The 24,418-nt window shown below is 33.9% G+C and overlaps 8 protein-coding genes across 8 annotated transcripts; 3 read left to right on the top strand and 5 right to left on the bottom strand.

Moving 5' to 3' along the window:
- Positions 1–216: 216 nt before the first annotated feature.
- GGI43DRAFT_426550 (S-adenosyl-L-methionine-dependent methyltransferase) lies at positions 217–1,723 on the bottom strand (the record flags this gene model as incomplete). The annotated part of the gene is made up of 3 exons (XM_083208673.1): positions 217–750; positions 818–1,381; positions 1,484–1,723. The coding sequence occupies 3 exons, from the start codon at positions 1,721–1,723 to the stop codon at positions 217–219; spliced, it is 1,338 nt and encodes a 445-aa protein (XP_083055212.1).
- A 2,426-nt stretch (positions 1,724–4,149) lies between these two features.
- On the bottom strand, positions 4,150–5,843 carry GGI43DRAFT_418882 (bZIP transcription factor). The gene is made up of 3 exons (XM_083207596.1): positions 5,382–5,843; positions 4,376–5,327; positions 4,150–4,329 (listed from the first exon to the last, which is right to left on the bottom strand). Exons 1-3 carry the CDS (start codon positions 5,760–5,762, stop codon positions 4,238–4,240), a joined length of 1,425 nt encoding a protein of 474 aa, XP_083055211.1. The 5' UTR covers positions 5,763–5,843; the 3' UTR covers positions 4,150–4,237.
- Positions 5,844–6,076: 233 nt separating this feature from the next.
- Positions 6,077–7,693, bottom strand: GGI43DRAFT_418880 (ClpP/crotonase-like domain-containing protein). Its single transcript, XM_083207595.1, has 4 exons — positions 7,489–7,693; positions 6,745–7,416; positions 6,323–6,679; positions 6,077–6,261 (listed from the first exon to the last, which is right to left on the bottom strand). The coding sequence occupies exons 2-4, from the start codon at positions 7,182–7,184 to the stop codon at positions 6,105–6,107; spliced, it is 954 nt and encodes a 317-aa protein (XP_083055210.1). The 5' UTR covers positions 7,185–7,416; positions 7,489–7,693; the 3' UTR covers positions 6,077–6,104.
- A 157-nt stretch (positions 7,694–7,850) lies between these two features.
- Positions 7,851–8,789, bottom strand: GGI43DRAFT_432356 (beta-lactamase-like protein; the record flags this gene model as incomplete). Its single annotated transcript, XM_083209552.1, has 1 exon — positions 7,851–8,789. One exon carries the CDS (start codon positions 8,787–8,789, stop codon positions 7,908–7,910), a length of 882 nt encoding a protein of 293 aa, XP_083055209.1. The 3' UTR covers positions 7,851–7,907.
- A 1,069-nt stretch (positions 8,790–9,858) lies between these two features.
- On the top strand, positions 9,859–10,826 carry GGI43DRAFT_432351 (putative oxalocrotonate tautomerase enzyme-domain-containing protein; the record flags this gene model as incomplete). Its single annotated transcript, XM_083209551.1, has 3 exons — positions 9,859–10,012; positions 10,157–10,635; positions 10,809–10,826. Exons 1-3 carry the CDS (start codon positions 10,003–10,005, stop codon positions 10,824–10,826), a joined length of 507 nt encoding a protein of 168 aa, XP_083055208.1. The 5' UTR covers positions 9,859–10,002.
- A 4,207-nt stretch (positions 10,827–15,033) lies between these two features.
- GGI43DRAFT_418878 (uncharacterized protein) lies at positions 15,034–15,675 on the bottom strand. The gene has a single exon (XM_083207594.1). The coding sequence runs from the start codon at positions 15,429–15,431 to the stop codon at positions 15,186–15,188; it is 246 nt and encodes an 81-aa protein (XP_083055207.1). The 5' UTR covers positions 15,432–15,675; the 3' UTR covers positions 15,034–15,185.
- Positions 15,676–16,169: 494 nt separating this feature from the next.
- Positions 16,170–17,044, top strand: GGI43DRAFT_418877 (uncharacterized protein; the record flags this gene model as incomplete). Its single annotated transcript, XM_083207593.1, has 1 exon — positions 16,170–17,044. The coding sequence occupies one exon, from the start codon at positions 16,173–16,175 to the stop codon at positions 16,659–16,661; it is 489 nt and encodes a 162-aa protein (XP_083055206.1). The 3' UTR covers positions 16,662–17,044.
- A 1,711-nt stretch (positions 17,045–18,755) lies between these two features.
- GGI43DRAFT_426546 (hemerythrin domain-containing protein) lies at positions 18,756–19,727 on the top strand (the record flags this gene model as incomplete). Its single annotated transcript, XM_083208672.1, has 3 exons — positions 18,756–18,839; positions 18,902–19,420; positions 19,539–19,727. 3 exons carry the CDS (start codon positions 18,756–18,758, stop codon positions 19,725–19,727), a joined length of 792 nt encoding a protein of 263 aa, XP_083055205.1.
- Positions 19,728–24,418: the final 4,691 nt, after the last annotated feature.

Here is a 24,418-nt window from a genome sequence, read left to right as displayed (position 1 = left end):
AAACTATTCCAGGGAATCTGCTCCACAAAGCCTGTTATTGAATATTTTTTTTTCCCGTTGGCACCATTAATTCATTCTTATAATACTTTTTCTCTGTATAAATAGTGCCAAGTACTTGTAGCAGATAAATGGTCCAATAGAATATATGGTAAAAATGTAACTCTAATGAATATGTTCTTTGAAAAAAAGAATCTGATCCTCATAGGAATTCACGTCCTAGCATAGGCCGATTTCCAAAATACTGTATACAGCTCCGGGCACCGCTGTAACTCTCTTCAGTTCAAGTTGTTCACTCGCCTGGCTAATTACATGATTCCAACCGTCTATAGAACGCTCTTTGGCGTTAAAATATCCCAGCATAGCTAGGTCCATAACAGATTGGGTCTTTCTAATGGCAGTGGGAATAGGGGCAACTATGTCACCACGGCTCGTTGGAACGTGTTGGACAACATCGCAGATAATAATACGTGCTTTGGGGTTATCCCTGAGAGCAGCAGCCAGTCCTGCTAGAATCTTAGCACCGTATTTATCTGGCCAGTCGTGGAGAATCATCTTGAGGAAATAGATATCGGCACTTGTAGTTTGTGGTTTGAAGAAATCGTGCACTTCATATCGAATTCGTGGTTTAACATCCTCTGGTATGTTATTGGTGAAGGTTAACTCGACCGCACCCAAATCTTGAACCACAATGTTAAGTTTAGGGTAAAGTCGGGCCAGAATAATGGCATCCTGGCCAGAAGAGCCGCCAACCTAAACAATAATCAGCTGCCATACTCCTTTGAGATGAAATGAAGCCCGTTCTCTTTCTTGCACTCACATCGACAACCGTGGCCTCACCAAGCTCTTCCCAGGGATAACAAGCCTTAAGCAAATCAGATACGTTGGCCGAGAAAGCCATGCTCACTACTTGCATAGCCTCTGCGAACCGTTTGCTCCGAAAATCTCTCGGCTTTCCTGCTACCTCACCATCCAGATATTCCCAGAAGCTGGTAGGATGGCCTACTCCGCCTACGTCAGCAATAGCGAAGGCGGATTCCAAGACCTCTTCGCTCAGCTCGTCATGACCCACGGTAAAACGCCTCAGGGACTCTGCTTGATGTACACTTCCCTTGGAAAATTCCTGGAACCAGTGGGCGAGCCAACTCTGGCGGTTGGGGCTTTGTAGAATAGCAGCGGTGATAGCGGTGTGGATAACACGCCCATCAGCGTTCTCTGAGAATATATGCTGTATCATAGTCCAATTTAGGATACGACGAACAACAGACTCGGGTAATTTGGTGGCTTTCGAAATCTCTGCGTAGCTGGCCGAGCCAGTAAGGGGAACGGCAGAGAAAAAGTTGAATTGGTTGAGAACATCGAGACTCATAATATCCATATTCACCTGTTAAACCAACCAATTTCAGTACAAGTATTATTGGAATTATCATCTGTCCACCTAATGTTGAAAATCCAGCTGGGAGGGAGGGAAAGGGGGCTGAATTACATATGGTGGCTGCAGGAAGACAAAATCATGGGCACCCAATGCAAGCTGATAGAGATCCGCAGCCACTGTCAACAACTCCAGACGTGGCCCTTGGATCTCGGGGGCGGGTGAATAGTTTGAACTATCAGCTGCAAAAGAGGGAGCCACAAGATTGTTTGCGTCCATGTAGGTGGTAATCGCCTTTGCAAGCTCGTATGCCCGCGCAGCAAGGCCATCGAGCGTTGGTTGTTGACTGCTCATGATGGTAATTTTCTTGAATTGTATAGCTGTGACTGATAGACTTTGATTGTACATGATAAGTAAAAGCCTGCCGCAGATAGATTTGGAAATTCTACTTGCATTTATACCAAGAATACATAGTACAAGTTCTGCATCTTATGGCCTCAAGGAGTTCGATATTCCTAATTCTTGGTAAGCCGACTAATGATTAACAGGCATAAGCCACGCATAAGAGCTGAGTAAAACCAGTGGCTGATACGCTTTTCACCTAGTGCTTTCCAGCTTTTAATTCACTCGAAGTTCTTTAATTTTAGACTGGCGGCTCTAAAGAGCCCATCCCCATTTATGTTTTGACAAGATTCAAGATATGGGTTATTTATTCTTTGAACTTTGACCAGATGCAACGACTACATCTTACACCGAGATATACGAATACAGCATGATAAGAATATTAATACCACGTGTAATGAAATCACAGAATCACTTAAAAACCATCATGTCCTCTCTGCCCTCATGGATTCTCTAACTAGGAACTCCGGACGCTATGTCAATCTGTCTTCTTAAATTATCCAACTTCCAACTAACTTATAACCACTTAGGCGCAGAGTTGTAAAAGCAGTCGTAGTTTTAGTTTTTAGTTACTATCAACCAGTTTTGTTAGTTTTGTTTTCTTTAACCTAGTAAAGAAACTACTTAAAGTTTCTTAATCTTAGTAATGAAATGAATTTCTTCCCATTTCGTTTTCTTTAAGGCACTGAAGAAACTAAATTAGTTAGGTACCATTGACGTGATGGAAACTGTTACAATGATAAAATTAGTTCTCTTCAAGGCACTAAAAACACAAAAACCAATTCCAAATAACAAATTAATTTGATTGCCAAGAAATTCACTAATAGTAACTAGTTTAGTAATAAATTTATAACTCTGCTAATATTCAACCTAACTTGAAAACCTTTGAGACTAGCAAGAAATGCCTGGGACTAAATTTGTTAAACTAAAAAAACAGCTTACTAAAACAAGACAGACTAAACACCAGCGCCTTAAAATACAGTGGGAGGCAAAAAGTCTTAACACCCTGCCAGGGCAACGTAAAATATGACTAACCAGATTAGGGTAATCCTCTCACGCTATTTTATCAAAATTCTAAGCGCTATATTATAGCGCCCATTCCACTATACTTTAGTGAATCAATCGCTATAATTTAGCGACTGATGAACTATATTATAGGGAATATTTTTAACCACTATACATAAAAAATGCGGCGTTTGTTATGCACGCCTAGTTCGCTATATTTTAGCGATCATACTGCTATAATATAGCGTGTAATGCGCTATAATAACTAATTGAATTGGCGTTAATAAAGCGGCGCTGCATTAGATACCTAATTAAGCTAGGCTTGAATATTAGTAATTAGGCGCGACCTGGCCGGGTGTTAAGACTTTTTGCCTCTCACTGTATCTAGGTAATAATAAAATAGTGCAATGCCATTAACCACTTTTAACATCTTCCCTATTAAGCCCCACAGAAAAAGCATCTTACCTCAGAAATAAAATCCCCAAATACAGACTTCAGAAAAAAAAAAATCTTAGACTTATAGACTAAGCTTATTCTTATCAATTCGATATTATACGAGGCCCTGTAATTACAAAGCAGAACCTAAAAAGGTATATCAGGGTTTAGTAATATTGTACTAAGCGCGGAAATGCCATGCTGGAATATTAGACGAACTGATAGAACATGGGGCTAATCTCCGTATGAAGAAAATGGACACATAGGTACAAGGCGATACAGACGGCTGCTTGTAGTGATAATTTTCATGGCGTCAGCTCTATGAAAGCAAAGATGATTTGTATTTGAAAAGTCAAGACCCAGAAAGGCAGCTCGATTTCGCATGTCTCGATTCTTGCTGGGTCATGGCAAAGACGATTTTGGAATGTAGAACCGATCCAAATTAAGGCATAAAGGAGAGTCCAAATTATAGATGTACTTCTCTTGTCTTGTTGTTGCAACAGAGTCGAATCGCCTCGAGACAGCTAGGATCCTGCTCGAAATGAGGCAGATCCTAACATTTCCAAGCTATATTGCCTGGACGCTCCATCCTGGTTTGTGGCTATCAAGATAGCGAGCGTGGGCATGACTCAACCCCTTCTCGACAAAGCTTCAGATCCTAATCATGAGCAGGAGAGTTGTCTATCGTGACATGGCCTCTAGAGCACGAGGCAGGTGTCCACCAGATACAACTTTGGTCGCAGCACGTTATGCTATAAATATATTTGCATGCATATAGAAGTAGCCCGAGAGCTCATGGCGATCGAATGTAAATATTTAACTTTAACAAAGAGCTCTTCTATTACTCACTAGAGCTTATCTTGAAAGTCGAAAGTAATACTTAAATTGAGGAAGGGCTACATAGTGAGCATAGTATTGCAAGTTCAAATCAGACTGTATTAAATATAACCAATACGCTTATTATTCTTAGAGTAAAAAAGGACTTCATAATAACTAACTAATGATAATATATTTTATTTTTATATTTTACTTCCAAGTTGCGATATCCAAAGCCTTCTCTATATTGCCATGGTAAAATCCGGGGCTCCTACCAAGGCAAATTGCTTGGCTTACCAATTCTAGGCCCGTTAGAATTGTGCCAATATAAAAGAAGTCATAACCTACCACCTAAGAGAGATATTGCATTAATACCAAGAGAAGCAGACTTCAGCTCCGCATCTTCTGGCCGTAATACGAATAGACGAACGTCTCTCTCCTGTAAGAATCCCAACAAATCTTGGATATCAAACCATTTCCCACTCAGCCTCTGATGCATCTCAGGAGATAAAAGGGATAAAGGAGTCTCAACTGTGGGCTGTTGTTTTGACTGTAAACCCCTCCTTCTCAAAGTGAGACTTTGCCTTAGATTGTGTGGGTAGTGAGTTCCAGCACCACCTAACTGGAAAAATGGTAGTTCAAAAAGCGTTTCTGGCTGGTTCAGGTGTATTCGTGATTCAAATGCCGATTTGAAATATGAGATTATACTTTCTCTATTCGGTAAAGAAAGAAGAAAAGGGCATGGCCCTCTCAGTAAATTTAGAGGTATCGATGGATTTGTAAATATTAGGAGCATGTTATAAACACAAGCTAACCGCACTTGCTCTGTAAATTTAACAATATCTATACGCTCATTGCTAGATAAATTAAATGCAGATAGACTGTTTGAGCACTGCGGATAAAAGAGCCCATAGTGTCTCAGTGGGGTGGGCTCTCCAGAAAGAGGCAAGTTAATGATGGAATTTAATACTCGCGGAGGATCCGATAGCAGTTGTGGAGGAGTCTGATGTAAAACCCGTTTCTGCTGAATTAAGTTAATTATCTCTCGGCTATCACAGCAGTCTGCATTGTCTGTTGAAGCTACACATGTTTGCAACACCTGAAGCAGCTGTTTAGTTAAATTCTCATGTGTGCTGAGAACCCCTGAATGAACGAGGCTATCACTGAAGGAGACTATTGCCTCACTCATGCCTTGCATTGCAGTCTCCAGCTTGATAACATGGTCTTTCAAGCTTTCCACGTTGGCTGCACCTCGGAGTCGATAAGCTCGCTGCGCTAGTCGAACTTGCCTCCGTCGCCGCTTAGTATGTTGTCAGTGTCTATCGGCAGGCCGAAGAGCCCAAGTGCAACCCACCTCTTTGGGGTCATTGTTCACAATGGAATCTGTACTTTGGAGTGGTCTCCCTAGTCTCTTGCCAAAACTTCGTGCCCTCCCTTTGAGAGGGGATGGATCTCTCTGACACTGCAGCCTGGAGAGTAAGGTCGAATTAGGAACAGTTCGCGTGGGTGTTGGTGAAACATGAGGCTCTTCGCAGGTCACATCGTTCAGAATAAAGCCACCGATGAGTTGAGATTGGCTCTCTTTGTCCCACGCCATGTACGAAGGTGAGCCTAAGTCATCAGGGGATATATATCTGGAAGCAGAGAGAAGTGCTTCAAGGCTAGACGGCGCGCCATTCGAAGATGGATGGCTATGTTGGCTAACATCCCACGGCAAAAAGAAATCTTGATTCATACTAGAGCTTCTATCCTTTTTTTACAGAAGTTGTTGGAATTAAATGCTATCAAAGTTGAATCCTCCGAAGAGTGAATCAGGCAACCTATAGCGGGGGTTTTACGAGGGGGCAAAAAACTGGACCGGGAAGCTCACTAATCATAAATCGCCTCGGCTAGACCCATAAATCCACTAATGGGTCGGGTAACAATGGGACATAGATCAGGATACCATAACGATACTTAAAAAAAGAAGAGCTATGAAGATAGGATTCTTAACTATGATACAATATTTACTTATAATAACACAATTTATTAATATCAAAACAAGTTATATAAGTGTAGCAAAGATTTTCTTTTTAAATTAAATTTTGCTATCTGGGATTTGTTTCTTTATTGCCTGTGTGTGCACTGATAATTCATCCCACCATGGATATAACCGAGGGGGGTTCTTCCAAATAGTATCTGAGTACTGCGGGCTTCTTTTATTGAAGAATGCTTTCTTAAATTCAAGATGATCTCTGTGAAATGCATTAGCTATTATTCAATGCGCTTGGAATAGATGGACATTGGAAAACAGACCTCCCACCAAATGTATCAAAAAGCAGAGGGCTGTCCACCAAGTGAGCACGTTCAATGGTACCTGGATTCCTCCAAATAAGTTGTCGATTCAAGTGAAGGGCCACCAAGCTGACATTGCGAACGATGTCCTCCGCCAACTCAATGGCGCGGGGTAGGACATCCTTAGGCTCGGCACAAAGTTCCGCAAAGATACCATTTAGAATTGGAGAACTCGCAAGAAACCTTTTTCCAGTGGCCAGAAGATATGTTGCGTTACTATACCCTACCATTCGTGGTAGGAAGAACGAACTACATGACTCCATCGTAATACCGATTCTTGAAAAAGGAAAGCCAAATTCCGTATTCCGTGGCGCAATTCTATAATGAAGAGTGAGATCAGCTACTAAGACGTAATCGCTTAGTCCAGGGCGATATGGACGTACCGAATAGTCGCTGCCAACGTAGATGTCATACCAATTCCTGTAGACATTCCATTGTACGCCACAATAATTGGCTTACTGCAGTTAAACATGGCCAGTGCCAAAGTGCCTCCTGGATCCCGTATCTCACTCACTGGCTGTAAGTTCTTTGTTTGGCTAGTGTCTATATTGAGATCGATGCCCGCACAAAATACGTCACCAGTGCCAGTTAAAATTATAGCTTTGACACGATCATCAACATTAACGTATCTGAAAAATACAATAAGGTCGTTAATCATATCTGTAGTCATTGCATTCAACTGCTTCGGTCGATTGAGCGATGCGATCTGAATCGGCGTAACTCCGGGACTAGAACCGGGATAATTTGAAATGTGTACATGACTCTGAGCAGAATTCACGTAGGTTGAGGGGATCGAGTTGCCGTCATCGCCACCCATTTTCATGTTCTTTAAGTCTTAAATGCTTTCTTATAATGCAACTACAAAGACAAAGAGTACAATATTCTTACTAGCCAGGAGATACTGTCCAAGAGATGAGCGGAGTATATATATACATTCCTCCAGAATCAGTGCATGGAGCAGATAAAACTTTGCGTTCGACGGCGCACATACCGAGGCTTTGTACAAAGTTTGATCAATCATCAGCCGAGGTGGTCTTTTTTTTTTTTTAAGTGGTATGTGTAACAACGACGATTATAAACAACTCCACGTTTGAGTTATAGGCTAATATTGCGTTCCAAACAAAGGTCGGTGATGATAACTAATCAAGCCGGTAAGAACCACGCCTGCTTAGGCTTATTTACGCTAGGGATGCAGCGGGGCTTATTTGCTGTGGAGTCAGAGTTTGTTGCTGGATTGTTGTTAGAGAGCGTGCATACGATCTAAATGAACAAGATTAAATTGGCATGTCAAGAGTTAAAAGCCGCCCAACATTTTCACGCAAATAGACTGAGAGGAAATATATAATAATGATATTATTATTATTAACTCTCTGCTTATGACCATATTATCACCTTTACCTTTTCACCTGTTTCATATTATTTTCTCCTCTTTTAAACGTGAATACCAATATAAAATCAGATCGTTATTTAGAGACATATATTTTAATAGCCTAACCCTAAATATGCAGAACAAACTTCTAAAATATAGTCAAGTTATACCGAATTTTCAAATTCTAGCTTCCTTTGGAATAATAAATGCTCCTGCAGCACTTAGTCTGAGAGCATTTGGATTATACCGATCAGGGTATAATTTCATCATCTTTTCAAAAACCTCTGCTGCGTTCTTCGGGTTGTTTTCCAATACATGCCCAAAGTCCTGTAAATATTTCTTTGTAGAAGCTAGATGCCAAACTCCATCTATCTCTTCTGCTTGCCGGTGCCCTGGTACCACATAAGATGGGTTCAAAGCTTCAACCCTCTCGACTGCTTTAATCCATTCTTCGCGCTTAGCCTTCGTATTTGCTTCAAACAGCATTTGATGAACTTGGCCATAGACAACATCTCCGCAGACAGCGAGCTTAAGATCTGGAACCCAAAGAACTGTGGAATCGTGTGTGTCAGAGTGACCGCATTCAATGGCTTGAAACGTCCAGCGGTTTTCGAGTTTGAATATGAGACCGGAAGCTTCAGAAAGCGGTATTGCTAATTTAAAGGGCCGAGCAATTTGCCCAGGAAATCTACGTTCCCAAGCCTCAGCAAAGTAAGGCTCCGTGATCTGCTGTTCCATGTGCTTGACTGTTCCAAGAGTAGCCAGCGGGACTGCTTCAGGAAAACGATCTAGAAGCAGTGGCATGCCAAAGAAATGATCCCCATGGCCATGAGTAATATATATATAAGAAAGTCTCCGATTAGGTGCAATCCTTTCAATCCATTCAATAAGTCCCTTGGTCTGATCTTTCGTGATTGGAGTATCAACGAGGACTGCTTCATTTGCTGAATAGATAAGAGTACAAGAGATGGGAGACCAGCTTCCAATAGTTGTAACAGAGGGTGGCCTGATTACGGGGATAGGAGGTGCAATGTATACAGCGGTTCGAAGTCCGGCCATTGCGTCGTTAGTAATGTAAAAACTTATTAGTTGAAGATAGGAAGTGAAAGAGGCATTCTATAACTTATTAATTGAATGGAAAAAGACAAAGTCATATATTCTCGAGGATATATAAGCTTGTTTTCTGCCATGTATGTAAGCTGCATATAGGAATATAGTTGTAACAAAATATGTCTCCGTAGCATACCAAGCCGCGGCTTCCAGTGTTGTTGGTGATTAGTATTCAATCTACAAGATAATAACATAGTAGTAATTTGCGACAATAAAAGTATGAGATCAAACGTTCTCAACATTTTCCCTGCCGCTGAGCTGCTGCACTCTTAGCTCCCAACTGTAAGGTCGCCCCCATCTTGCCGAGTGATGAAGTGGAGGTGACACAAATGCAGCCTCGGCTCGGGAAACTCTGCTGCAATCCAGTAAGCATATTCCTCTCGATATCTGGATACACCCAGGATGATGTAATAAGGTAGCGAGCGGGGTCAGTATTGCTCATACGATGTCGTCATATGGCTAAATTGGATGTTCAATCTGCTGCTGTTTGTATTTGGAAAGGCGCTCATTCACATCCGCACCCGCTACTCCTAACCATTTCATTGTACAAGCCAGTATTCGAATCATTATGCCGTAGTCTTTGAAGACAAATACATGATTACAGCTAGAGAGCACCATTGTTTATACTGAATGCATATTTTGCGGCAGCTGATTGTCATCAGGTCAATACCGTCAGGTGCCAACAACTCCGCCATTTTCTAGTTACGGCTGCCATAGAAGGAAGTCTTGTTTAACGCACAGATCTTTGTTAATTTTGTAAATATATGGATCCAGTATTGTGTAGATGCGATACAAATGAGGCCAAAATCGTAGGATCATAGGAGTTCGCCAGGCCATGATCACTCCCACCATCTGAGGGATAAACCCAGTGAGAGAGGTGAATCTTCTTCTCGGCATCAAGGTATAAACTAATGCTTTCTCAGAGCTAACTGTGAAGAGATTAGAAAAGGGAAAGAATATTTGATAATACCGATATCCGCTATGTTTCCTAAAAGGAGCCCCCGCCACGGCTTTGTTAGTGTAATCATAGAAGATTTGCCCCACTTGCCGTATGGTTATGCTTCACGCACTTATTCTTCGAAACTAACGCAAAAATATAGCATCGGATCGTTATGCGATTGGATTTATCATTAATCAAGGTCAAATATCCATGAAGGAGTAGATGAACCTCGGTATGAACTCCACCAATATCCAGAAATACTCTCTGGTTCGGGTCTATTCGACAACAATATAAATAAGATGGATCTGAAAGTAGTTTTAACGCATACCTATCATTCATTATTACAATTTCATTCTCTAACTCTTAGTTATACTAGGATCGATATATTGGTCGTACGCCATGCCTAAATGGGTTTTTAATTACACCAAGGGTGCATTGACCCTGGATGATAAGAAGAAGCTCGCTCAAGGCATGAGCAATATTTACACAACCTTTGGACTGCCATCTTTCCTAGCCCACGTGCACTTCTTCGAACTAGAGGCTAATAATATATGGTCCGGCGGTGTGCCCTCTCACTTGTTCACTACCATCACTATCTATCACGCCGCCGCCAACATCAGGAACAAAAGGGAAGGTGAAAGTTTCTTAAAAGCATTGGACGATGTAGTCCGACCAGTTTTAAAGCCTAAGGGTATCGCCTGGGAGTCGAACATCTACGAAACCCCGCGTGATAACTGGAGAGTGCAGGGAATGGCGCCCCCAAACTTTGGTAGCGACATGATGAACAGATGGATCAAGGATAATGGGTTTACTGAAGAAGATGAAGAGCAGATTCTGCGCCAACAGGGTTATTTTGTATGTCAATCCATGTTAATTCAAATGAACAGATGATATTAACCAAATAGGACAAATCACTTTGGAGGATGCCGAGTTTCGACGTAGAGGGGTGATAATCTTGGTCAAAGGGCTAAAGAATTTACCAATGTATTTAACTAGAAGAGTTAGTTATAAAACACTGTCATAAAAAGTATGCCCAACACCTCTGAGTGTTGAATTTTGGTAATTCAACGGATGTTTATGTATGTAGTAACTAATACAGTGTTCGGACAAAAGTCTGCGACCACCCCCAATTTGCCCCACACCCGAGATTTTGACCAGCAACTTCAACCTTCATTTTCTCTATGAAAAATAATTCAAATAAAATAAAAATAGAATATTTTAATAGCCCTAAATCTAGCATTTAATATTTTATATACTAACTCCTTGTGCAAATAACAGCGCATAAGCGGCGAGGGAGTGATTCTAGTAGGCCTCGAATTTGCTCTTAGGGTATTGCATCTTACGCTGCCTTTGCATAAGCTTTAAATCTTGCCTAATCTGCCTTGTTATTTTTTATATTATAAAGATCTGGGAATAGAGAATGTATTTTTCTTTTTAATAGAGCCTAGGCGTGCTTAATAAGGTTAAGATTAGGGGAGTAAAGTAGCTAGTTAATGCATGAGATTGCATGGTAAAGTAACTAACTTTAGGTTACTTTAAAGTTATATAAAATATAGTTATTTTACTATAACTCTTATATTTTATTAAATAAAAGTAAAAAGCTTTTTTTAATTACTTTTTAATAGCTTTATAAAGTATAATTATTATTTTTATTTTTTAAATTATATTATATTATTATTAATAAATTTTTTTATTATTTTAAATTATTACCTAAAATATTAAAAAAATTATAAATTTAATATAATTTATTAAATTTATAAAGTATTATTTATATTTCTTATAAAACTATTAAAAAAAAATATTAAAATTACTTAATGTATTTATTATAATAAGTTTATTTAAAAATATTATTTAATTAAATATTAATTAAAATTTATTACTAATTTTAATTAGTTATATTTTTATTAATTTATTAACTTTTAATAGCTAATTTAATATAAAATAAAGCTTATAAGTTATTATAATTTTTATTATTTTTAAATACTTAAAAGCTTTTTATTTATATAAAAAAATAATATAAATAATATATTTAATAATTTTATAAAATATATAATTACTAGCTTTATTAATTAAAATATTTTAATTAATTAAATAATTTTTTTAATTATATAAATAATATAATAAACTTTAATAAGACTTAGCTTTTTTTAACTAGTTATTATAAGAGCTTTTAGCTATTATTTATTACATATTTTACCTGTTTTATTACAAGAATAGTTAAATGTATAGATGAAAACTTGCGCGCGATGGCATGCGCAGACTTCCCGGCTTTTAGCATTGCAAGCATTGCTGCTCTCGCTGTCTCAGGGAATTTATGATTTTTTTAACGGTTTCCAGATATAACGGTACTAAAAGTTCTATTTTCTGATATCTTTTAATGGAATTGTGTAAAGTTGAAGATTGGGGTGGTCGGGATCGCGTTGTGGGGCTACGCGACCGTGTCTTAAGTGGTTGCAGACTTTTGTCCGCACACTGTACCTCTATGTAATATTAGATAGCGTGGATCCTCTATAATATAGCGCTTAACTGCTATAATATAGCGCTTATCCTCTGTATTTTAGCGCTCATCCACTATAATAAACTATAGACTATTCGGCACTATAATTTAGTATTCCCAGTGATTTAGCATAATGCAACAATATATAATCATAGATAACCAAGAAAATAGATCTATGGCCTTTGAAATACATACTCGGTAATATATCCCAAGGTAGAATAATAAAGCCTTTGATAACGAGTTTCATTAACTTATTAATCCTGTTTTGCCTATCTTGCAGGCTTGTTGTTGCAAGCATAAGAGTCCGGCTAATTCTTGTCTAATGCCCGACAGGCATTATTTCATAATCCAGTGATATCATTATTTGGTATCTGATTATACATTTTCTGTATATCTCAGACTTGATATTTTGCCTTTATATTGACCAATGGTTTATTGTAAGCGATGGTGTCCAGTGTTCACGGCTGGGAATTCCTTACAAAGTACACCCTAAGCTTGCTCCATGCCATTGTATCAGTCCTTAGATCCTATAATACAGCTGAAGACAAACGCACACTAGGACAACTGCTATTTGACAATGTATGGCATCATTACGACGTTGCGTCGATCACACTTGTAGCGATATTGCTTAAATCCCAATAGACCTGTGAAGGCATCGAGACCCACTACGGACTACTATAGATAGTCAAGCCACAGTGACATTCAGGGGCTCCCATGGAACGCTCATTGGATAAGTAGCGAGGGAAACATGCCATTCTAGTGGATCTGACTGAATGTAAAGGTACGTCGTAGCGCCCTGTTAATATACAATTAGAAAATGATATAGCGTAGGAAATGAATGGAAGCGGCCTCTATTTATCTGAGTCAGGATCGCCCCAATGCCAATTCACCAAAAGAGCCTGGGAGCAGGTTTAACCTCAGTCAACTTTCGGAGCTTGGTGATATTAGCACTGCTCGCAGCTATACTAACTAAATGCATGCGTATTTGCTACTGACTTGCTATGATTTGGTGCCATGAAATTCCTCAATAAATACTTTAATAAGTTATCACATAATAGGGCAGCAATTGCTTTAAAACGAAACCTTGATACAGAGAGTAACAATGACATATCATCAAGCCAGCCAATCAGCAATGCCTGGTCATTAGAGATGTGGAAATGATGTCGATTTCTACCCGCATCAATTACTTAGATTAGCTGGGGACTAAGTAGAATACCACTACAAATTCTCAGATGAACATGGAAATTAAGGATGAGATAAGATAATCATCAGCATTCTGTATGGCCCTGGCAAACGAAGCAATTTCTATCCATACTAGCCTCTTAATTCCAAATACTCAGTTGAAGATTCCAAAAGTGCGTCTGGCGCAAATTAGGCGAACTTTTACTAGTGCTCGATTTAAATCGCTTTGCTTACCACTTTTAGGGACGCCGGCCACGCGATAGATTGGTTAGCGCTAACTCGGCTTATTTCCACAAGTGCTGAACAATTCCCACGGACACGCTATGCTGGTCTATTGGACAACAAATGTACAGCTAGCGTAAACCTCTAAAGCTTCTGGGGCCTATCTATGCCAATATGTAGGCCATTCTCTATAAATCTACAAATAAATTGTCTATTCCGTAATACATCTATGCGGGCACTTAGTATCTTGGCGGATATCGTAGTTTTGCTCCTGGACAAAGGTCCCCATCATCCCACTGGCATATTTAACCAACCTTTGATAGTTAACACGTAACATAAAATAGTGCGGAAGGGCATAGTTTCACCTGGCGCCACTCTTTGCCTTTTTTTTTTTTTTTTTTTTTTTTTGGCGATGGAAATAGCTGTACCCATGGCCTGAGAACCTGATATCTATAGTTACTTCACGATGAATATCATGTCTCCTTGGCTATTCTTTGTAGTAGCTTGATGGTTTTTCCGGCCAGTTTCGGTCAAAATACTTCTGGGGCGACTGTTCTAACAAACTTGTCGAAGTGTACGGTATGTACGACAAGAGAACCGGCTATGGGGTGATCCTTTGGAATTACGTTGTCATATCTTCCAGCTATAATACCTTGATCCAATTGTCGCAGACTCAGCTTGCCTTCCCACGAACATTACTTGTGTATGTACCAATAAAAAAACTGCAGAACGATGTGGCAATCTGCGTCACTAGGAATTGCTCTACCAAGGATTCACTTCGTAATTATCGACGTATTCCTCTCTTTTACGATATACTGATTTTTTGAAGCTACAAAGAACACCACTAACACGAGCAGTGACATACCTGTTCGTAACAGAGGCCAAGAATACATCACCATTTCCAACATTTTTGACATATTATCCACTGTTTTCATCATTGTCCGTTTCGTTTACAAGATTTGGGCTAAACTTGGTCTCGGTATGATGACTGGTTTACACTTGCTACCCTTTTTAGTAGAGTGCCGAATACAATCCTCTCGCCAAAGCCGTGGTTCCCAGCAGCTTGGGTCACGATATTTGGACCACAGAGTTTGAACAAATTACGAATTTTGGAAAGTACATTTATGTGATGGAAATACTCTACACGTTTTAGGTAGCATCTTTAAAATTAGCGGTACTCTTCTTTTATGTTCCCTTTTTCTCTACCTCACTGGTGCGACACCACTCTGGGGAACAGTCATCTTGACAGCCGAATTTGGCGTCACATTCATCCAAGGGTTACTCTTCCATGCAAGCCAATTCAAGACTACTGGACAAAGTGGGATGAAGAACAAAGTGGTTCGTGCTTAGGATTAAAAAAATGAACAACTCAGATTGAAATTCTGCTATTTGTAGCCTCGTATGTGCAGTCCTGACTTCGAGAACCTCTCATTTCCATTACATCTCTCGTCTCATCGCCCCCTACTCAAAGCATAAGTGTTTTCCTTTTCCTCATTTGAATGTTTCATGTTTGATAATGGCTTCCGGTGTAGGTCTGTTGCACAATAGCAGGAGCAGGTTTTGCTGGTAATCCATACGCAGGTGGTTGCACCAGTCCGCAGTTGAATTGTGGAAGTGTTTCGGATTCAGCCTGTTTGGCAAGTTTCTTTTGCTGCCTTTTAGACCGGATGAAGATGATGATAAACGCGATAAAGACCAGAATGATAATAGGGATGGCGATAAATTTGATAGCTACTTTGGCGAGACCCATGGCGGTGGATATAGGATTGATGATTTAAAATAAAAATCTTTGCTCTTTGTATATCTTACTAGCAGATACAGACGAATATTTTGTGATATTGGATCAGATTAAATGGAATTTTTCTGGCTTTTAATGTCAAGGCTATTGCCTGTCAAACCTATTATGGCGGTACAGGCTTTATACTACTTGCCTCCATTATCAAGGAGTCATCCTTTGCTACAAAGCCTAGGCGCCAATGTATTTTTAATCGAATCATAAGTAATATAGAACAGATTTATGTTGTTTAAAAACTAGAAAAGCTAGAATGGCAGCGTAAGCGCTTCTGTACATGATATAATTGGCTGGAATCGGCCTAGAATTGCACAGCCTCAAACTTGTCACCATGCAGCGGTTCGAGTCCATCAAAGTGTGGTATTGACAAGGGTAGGCTTGGTAGTCCTTTGCACAGCCTTCTTTTTGAGGGATTTGTAGAGTCGCAATGAAATGATTGATGTGTGAATATTTGACAATGATTGGCGATGCGGTCTATTCGTCGAAAATCTAAGAGGGCAATAACGATAATGAAGTAAGACTCCATTCGGGAAGAGTCAGCATACACACGCATGGAGTCAATTTTGCTCGATGGCTTGCTCTGGAAGGATAGCTATAACTGCTATTATAATTTTTTCTCAAACTTTGTCTCAATTACTATCAACCCTGCTCGTGACACTTTCTTTCCGTATTAACAGCTGTTAAGGAAAAGACCTCAAAATGCAAAATGGTTTCACCGATAGTTTTAGATCAAAATTTGATATTCTCTATACTTTGTCGTTAGCCCAGGAGCAATTATTTCATATAATCGTTTTTGCTACTCGAAGTGGGCCGGTACTCCCTAGAATGCATCTCCCAGTTTTAAATGTAAACAGTGCTTGTTCGGCTGTGAGTTTTCTATGGTCGTCTATCCTTGTCGATGAACCTAGGCCATCTTTTCAGCTTACATGGTGTTCCCTAAACGGTAGCCAATCTTTTTGGATCGAAGCACAACTGCTCTATTTCATTCGCTGTGGGCTAACGATAGCAATAGTAAGTTTGACATTGTACTGGGCCGTATCTCCGTGCTGGTCTAGGTCTCGAACCCATTGTCTCATTTCGCCGGAAAGATTGGGCCGTTTGATAAAAGACAGGCTAGTCTGGACACAATCATCGATAGCATCATGCTGCTCTTCACAGACGACCAAAGGTGTATGTGAAACTCTCTGAGCGCCAAGTCCTTAGGTAATACATTTATAGTAAGCGTCCAATAGCCAATTGCTGTACTCCGTAGCCTATAGAATATTAATAGAATAATCGCCCCAGCCAGACATTCTTAAAACTTATGGCACGTTTCGTTGATCAAATCATGTGTAAAGACTTGTAAGTCGCGAAGCACATTCGTAATTTTCGTACAACTTTTGCAATTTTACTGTGAGTGTCAATAAACAACTTCTGAAGGTGACTGACTATTTTTGTAGGCTTATAAACGCCTTGTAACAACATTGTAGCTGTCATTAGTCAGCGGTAAGTTCAGCTGGCCAAGACATCAGATACGATGCTCATTAGACCGTGGCGCCCGCTGAAATGAGGAGAATTGGTAGACAGCTCCTCCAAAGGATGGCCATGAAAAAAAAAAAAAAAAAAAAAAAAAAAAAAGGATACGACTTGTGCCTATTTAAGCCTAGAAACAAGATTCGTTTGTTTTGCCCATGTTTTTCTTAGAAGCTGCTGGCTTAGTCATTGCCTTGACTTGGCATTTGATCAACTCTCTCCCGCGGCGGGTAAAAGCGATGGATGCTTTATTTTGACACGTGGCTCGGTTTTCGTACTAGCCGGCTTTAGAGGATTGCTCTTGGTGGCTGTCGAATCTTATCCAGTTGTAAGAATTAAGGCTCGCATGATTTCCCTACTAACGGAGTCTGTACGCATTAAATACATAGTTCTTTCTCATCCACAGCCTCTCATTCTAGCCCCCTCATCGTGTGGTCGCTATCTCTGTCGACTGTACGGAGTATTATTTCTTCTGGTCCGCTTCAAACGCAACAAAGCACTATCAAAACATTCACCTGAATATCGCCGCAACGTACTAGACAGGAAAGACCATCAATGACTATCGCAAGGGAAAGACGTGCACGTAACATCAACATAGTATATCAACCTCGCATTACTCACAATCTTAGCCACTATTTCGTCCATGTAGCTAGTGAACTCCATTTAAGTATCTCTGGACAGATAATCAGACAGGCAATGCAATGCGAGCTGGTAGGCTTAAAAATATATCAATATTTGACATTTGGGTAGGAGATATTCTTCAAATTCCAAGCGACAATTCAATATCCGCTGATGGAGTGCTGTGATGGGATACCCACCTGTATGTGACGACTACTCCATCTCTGGAGAATCAGGTCATGTCACGGATGCTCTTTTAAACCCTGCGATCTCTAAACCATTGGCGAATTCCCGAACGATTCTTCCAATATTTATAGGGACCAAGGGTCTATCTGGTATCCGACCCGCTGAGGTATTCTATGTCCAACGTAGCGGGGCTTGTAAGACGAAGTACTGTAACTTAAGGCGCTATAATATTCAAGCACCAAATTACAGCGTACACCCACTAAATTACAGCGCATATCTGCTAATTTACAAATCCATATCAATGTACCTGACCTAGGCTGTAGCCATTGATATCCATTAGTTAAAGTTAGTGAGTAAGTTAGGGTTAATGGTTAAGATATGTGGCTAAGCTGGGTTAATAGTTGGGATTAATGGCATCTAGGTACCTACCTATGTGCAATATATTGGAGGTCAGGATTAGTTATGTATATATACTTTAAGGAACTTGATGTGATTTGTGTGTGTGTGTGTGTGTGTGTGTGTGTGTGTGTGTGCGTGTGTGTGTGTTGCTTGTACTAACCTCCCTCTACCAAGCAACATAAATTCCACTTTTTCGGATACAGAATATGCCTGCTTGGGTATCGGATAGATCCCTCTCTATTTAGATTAACTAGCTTCACACAAACAGTGTTCGCTACGTGTAAGATTTTAGTCGCAGTTTATTACTGCTTAGCTGCATTTTCATGTCAGAGAGGATTCGGCGTATAGTGATAGCGTCAGCAGTAACAAAATAGCACAACAAATCATAATCATGGTATTTCTACACTAAGATACTGCCAAATTATTTAAAGTAAAAATTTGCGACTCTCTGTTCTCAGGCAGCCTTTCTTGTAATAAACTTTATTTAGCATAGCTTGGCTCGCTGATCTTCCCTTATTTGCTTGAAAGACAGAATAATAAAGAATTAAGGTCCTGCTGCTCAGTACAATGGCTAGCGCAGAGAGTGGCACAAACCGGCCTTGGGCCGACGGACCTTTTGAGCTGATTTCGATTTCGCTTCTCGGCTACAAGGTAAGCCTAAGTAAATCGCATATGCACTGTCGGATTGACGCAAGGCTCATTCTAGTATCTAGCCGGGGGAGAAGGTTGAACCATACCATGCCATGGGATTGGAAATGGTTACCGTCCATAATTGCTTAATAAGAGGCATAAACAGCGTCTACCTCCAGTGCATCAATGTGGAACGTTCACCAGCTAGTGTTCCGGCATTCATCAAATATGCAAGCGTCTGGGGCCAAATTCTTCACACGCACCATACGACCGAGGAGAAGTGGATTTTTCCTGAGATTGAAGAAATCACTGGTGAAAAAGGTATCATGGATGTCAACATCGAGCAACATCATGCTTTTGAAGAGGGTGTAAACGAATACGTCGCTTATTTGAAGAATGCGGAAACCGGCAATGAGAAATATGATGGGACAAAGCTCAAAAATATCATTGATTCATTTATGCCTCTTCTAAGGCAGCATTTGACAGATGAGATTTTGACTCTCAAAGGCTTTGACAAGTATAAAGAAAAGACCGATTGGGCCAAATGGACAAAAGATACAATTGCAAAGGTGGTGAAGAAGACACAGACGGCTGACGGCATGGTAAGTTAACTCTTCATCATCGATTTCCCCTCGTACTCCTTTCGTTATTAGAAAACGAAGCAATATTTTTCAAAATTACAAAAGAATCGATGCTGACAACAAGATTCTTTATTTATAGGTTGTGGAGCTACCCTTTGTAGTTCATAATCATGAGGTTGACTTTGAGCAAATTGGCAGCTGGCCGCCGGTTCCATTTGTTGTTTTCTTTATTCTAAAATTTCTGTATTTTGGAAAGAACTCTGATTGGTGGCAATTTGCACCTTGTGACAAGAACGGCAAGGCCAGAGATTTGCCTTATGTATTATAAAGCTTCTCAAGGTTCAACAGATGTTGGTAAATAAACACCAATGTTAATCAAATATCAAGATAGAAATAGAAAAAGATATAAAGCTAATAATAATAATAATAATCGTAAGTATCTAAAATTTCTTCCAATGCATACCTTTTAGTTTAGCAATAAACAAACTGTTACGACCTAACGGCACTTGGCCGCCTGCATTAAGGCCCTGGAAAGGATATACTATAATCCGCCCTGACTAATAAGGAAAAAATAATCACTGCGCTACTGGTGATTACTACAGCGCTTGTGATTACTAACTTAGTAATTATTTTTATAATTACTAACTAAAATTATAATTATATATTATAAATTCTTTATATAAAACCTTATTAAATACACTTTTTAAATAACTTAAATAATTAGTTATTATTATAATATTAATATAATAACTAGATTAATTACCTTGTATTTAAAATTAAAGTTATATAATTACACCTGCTTTTAAAATTTAAACTTATTTCTCTGCTAATATAAACTTAACTTAAGTTTATTACTTAAAGATTACTTACCCTATATCTTAGTATTAAACCTAATATAAACTTAAATATTATATAATAATAACTTTTATTTAAAAAAATCCTTTTAAAACTTTTAAGCAATTAATTTACTATAGCACTAGTAATATTACAACCCAACTACTATAAGATATATACTTACAGATATACTATAGACTAACTAGCTAATAAGAGGAGGATTACTAGTTTATATATAAGCTAGCCTAGAGAGCTTATTATTAAAGAAGTAAGCCTTTTATAAGGATTATAATTAAAATTATAAGTTATAAGAAATAACTTATTATATAAAACCATTTATTACACTTATTAAATAAAAAGTTTAAATAATTAGTTATTATTATAATATTAATATAATAATTAAATTAATTACCCTGTATTTAATATTATAATTATATAATTACACTTGCTTTTAAAATTTAAACTTATTTCTTTACTAATATAAACTTAATTAAAGTTTATTATTTAAAAATTACTTATCTTATATTTTAATATTAAACTTAATATAAATTTAAATATTATATAATAATAACTTTTATTTAAAAAAACTTTTTTAAAATTTTTAAATAATTAATTTATTATAATACTTATAATTTTAAATAACTCTAGTATTTTTACTTTTAATTTTATTAAAAATAAAAATAAAAATATTATTTTTATTAATAAATTTAATTAAAATAAGTTTATTATTAAATAATTTAAAAATTTTATTAAAATATTATATAAAAAATAGTAAAAAATACTAGTTATAAAAAAAAATATTAAAATTATATTTAAATTTTTTTAGTATTTTTAAAAAAAAAATAAAAAATTTCTTATAATATTTTACTTTTTAAAACTTATTTTTAAATAATTTAAATTTATTTAAATTTAAAATAACTTATATTATAAATAAAAAAAAAATTGTTTTCTTATTAAAATAATTAAAATTACTTAAAAATAATAAATTTTATAAATATTATAAAAACTTATTTTATTATTTAAATAATTTTAAAATATTAAATATTAAAAATAATAATAAGATATTTAATTAATAATTTATTTTTTAAATTATTTTTTATTAAATTTATAAATTTATTAAAAATTTAAAATACTTTTATAAAATTAATAATAAATATTAAAATTATAAATAGAATTATAAAAAAATTAAAAATATTTAAAAAAAAATATAATAATTTTATTATAAAAATAAAATAATTTAATATATTTTATTAAAATTTTATTAAAAAAAAAATTATAATAAACTTTATAAATTATTTTGTTTTATAAATAAATAAATTAAATTAAAAAATAAAATAATTAATATTAATATATTATATAAGTAATTCTTATTAAATAAATATTATAAGAAAATATTAATTACTAATAAATAATAAAAAAATATAAATAAATTAATTTTAAAAACTTATTTTATTATTATATAAGCTAAATTAATTATATTATATACTAATATATAAAAGACTAGTATTAAAAAATTATAGCTAATTATTTTCTTATTAAATTACTTATATCTGTAATTATTATATTATATAAAATTTTAAAATATTTTATATAAAAAGTTATATAATATTATAAATCTTTTAAAATAATAGTCTTATAATTATTAAAATATAAAAATAAAAATTAACTAAGCTTATATAAATATATTAAATACTATTATAAAATTTATAAATTAACTAAGTTAATAAACTAGTAAAAGATTTAAAAAAACAAAGTTTAAAAAATATTATTAATATAATAAAAAAAACTAGAAAAACTATAATATTATTAAATATTTTAAATATATAAAAAATAAAATTTAAAATTAGTATATTATTTTGAAAAACTATTAAAGTTTATTATAAAAAAATAATAAAAAAATATAAAATACTTATATATTATTAATAAAAAATATAATAATAAGAAAAAAAAATAAAATATTTTAATTAAAGAAGTATATAAATAATATTATTAAATAGGAAATTACTTATAATTTTAATAAATAATAGTTTAATAAGTAATTTTATATTAATATTAATTATAATATATTTATAATTATTAATATATAAGAAAAGGAAATTATATTAATTTTATTATATTAAAAAGTTAAAAAGCAAGCTTTTAAATATAATAAAAAATAAATTAAATAATATATTAATTTTTTATTAATATAATTTAAAAATTATATTATAAATATAATATATAACATAGCTAATATTTTAAAATATAATTTTATTTTAAAAATATTATAATTATATAAATATAATTTTAATATAATATAAAATAAAAGTTAAATTTATTAGTATAATAATAAAAAAATTTTAAAAACTAATAAAAAAATATTAGTAAAAGAACTAAGTTATTAAAAACCTAAGATTTTCCTTAGCTTATTAAAAATATTATTTTAATACTATTAAAAAAAAAATTATATAAAAAAATATATTATTATTTTATATAAAAAATTATTAATATTAAATAAAAAATTATATAAAATTATAAAAATAAATAAATTTATAATAAATAAGCTTAAATAAATTTTTAAATAATATAAAAAATATAAAAAACTTTTTAATAATTAATTAAAAAAAAAGTTATTATTATATTTAAAATAAAATTATAAAATTATTTTAAAAAATAAAAAATTATTTAAATATTATAAAATATATAATTTTAATAAAAAGAAATTTTATAAATTAAAAAATTAAATATAAATATAATTAAATAAAAAATATATTTAAATATTAAAATTACTTATTAAATATTTTATTATTTTTATATTAAAAAAAATATTAAATTTAAATTAATTATTAATTATTAAAAGTTAAATAAAATAATTATTAAAAATAAAACTTTTTTATTTTTAATTTTATAAATTAAAAATTAATTATATAAGAAAAAGTAATTTTTAATTTTTAATTTTATTAAGGCTTATAAACTTATAAAAATAAAAAAAGAAAACAAGTAAAAAATAATATTTATTACTTAATATAAGTTATATAAATATATAATTATATTTTAAAAATTAATTAATATACCTGCTTTCTTTTAAAAATAAATTAATTATATATTAATTATATATTAAAATTATATTTAAATAATTTTATAATTACTTATATTAATAATATTATTATTTTTTTAAATATTTTTAAAAAATATAAAAAATATATTTATTTTATATTATAAAAATTTAAAAAAATAAAGCTTTTAATTAATTTTAAAAAATATATTTTTTATTTATAAAAAATAAATTTTTTAAAATATATTATTATTTTAAAAGAAATTTATATAAACATATAAAAAGTTATTATAATTAAAAAATAACTTATACTTATAATAATTAAAAAATTATAAGCTTTTTTTAAACTTATTAATTATTATTATAAATTTATTAAAAATTTTATATAAAAAACTATTTTATTAATAAATTTAATAAAAAAAAATATTATTTTTAAATAAAAAAAAAAAATAAAAAATATTTAAAATTTTTAAAAATATAATTATATTTAAACTCATACTTATTATATTTAATTTAAAAAAACTTATTATTATTAAAATAAATACTTTTTTATATATAATTAAAAAAATATTTAATTAACTAGAAAATAATAAAAAACTAAAACTAGTAATATTTTTTTTTATATTAAAAAATATAAAAATATATTATTTAATATATAATTAAAAAATACTTATTATTATTAAAACATTTAAAAAATAAAAATATTATTATTATAAAAATAAGTATAAAATTATTATTTTTATAAATTATAAGAATCTTTTATATTATATATTAATTAAAAAAATCAATTATAAATAAAAAATATTTAATTATTTAATATAAGTATTTTAATATAATAATAAAAAGAATATAAAATAAGTTAAATTATATATAATATTAAAAATTCTAAAAAATAACCTTATATTTAAAAAAATTAAAAAATTTATAAAAAATTAAAAAAATAAATAATATTTTAAAAATATTATTTTAAATTAAAAATATTTAAAAAAAAATTATAAAATATAAATACTTAAAAAATTATAAAAAAAAATAATTAAATATATTTATAAATACCTGTTATATAAATATAAAAATATAAAAAAAATATATAATTAAATTTTTAATTATTATAATATTAAAAAACTTAAATAATATATATAATATATTATTTT

Source organism: Trichoderma evansii (assembly GCF_050947405.1).
Source record: "Trichoderma evansii strain SZMC 28006 chromosome Unknown GGI43scaffold_41, whole genome shotgun sequence".
Classification (NCBI taxonomy): domain Eukaryota; kingdom Fungi; phylum Ascomycota; class Sordariomycetes; order Hypocreales; family Hypocreaceae; genus Trichoderma; species Trichoderma evansii.
This window is presented reverse-complemented; position numbering and strand designations above follow the sequence as displayed.

Excerpts from the sequence above, each read along its gene's own strand:
- GGI43DRAFT_418880 (XM_083207595.1), bottom strand. The coding sequence starts at position 7,184 with ATGAAAATGGGTGGCGATGACGGCAACTCGATCCCCTCAACCTACGTG. Across the intron at positions 6,680-6,744 it reads ACGTTGGCAGCGACTATTCG|AATTGCGCCACGGAATACGG; the intron begins GTACGTCCATAT and ends TCTTCATTATAG. Across the intron at positions 6,262-6,322 it reads TTTGATACATTTGGTGGGAG|AGATCATCTTGAATTTAAGA; the intron begins GTCTGTTTTCCA and ends TGCATTTCACAG.
- GGI43DRAFT_418882 (XM_083207596.1), bottom strand. The coding sequence starts at position 5,762 with ATGAATCAAGATTTCTTTTTGCCGTGGGATGTTAGCCAACATAGCCAT. Across the intron at positions 5,328-5,381 it reads TGAACAATGACCCCAAAGAG|CGGCGACGGAGGCAAGTTCG; the intron begins GTGGGTTGCACT and ends CAACATACTAAG. Across the intron at positions 4,330-4,375 it reads TGCAATATCTCTCTTAGGTG|AATTGGTAAGCCAAGCAATT; the intron begins GTAGGTTATGAC and ends TAACGGGCCTAG.
- GGI43DRAFT_418878 (XM_083207594.1), bottom strand. The coding sequence starts at position 15,431 with ATGGGTCTCGCCAAAGTAGCTATCAAATTTATCGCCATCCCTATTATC.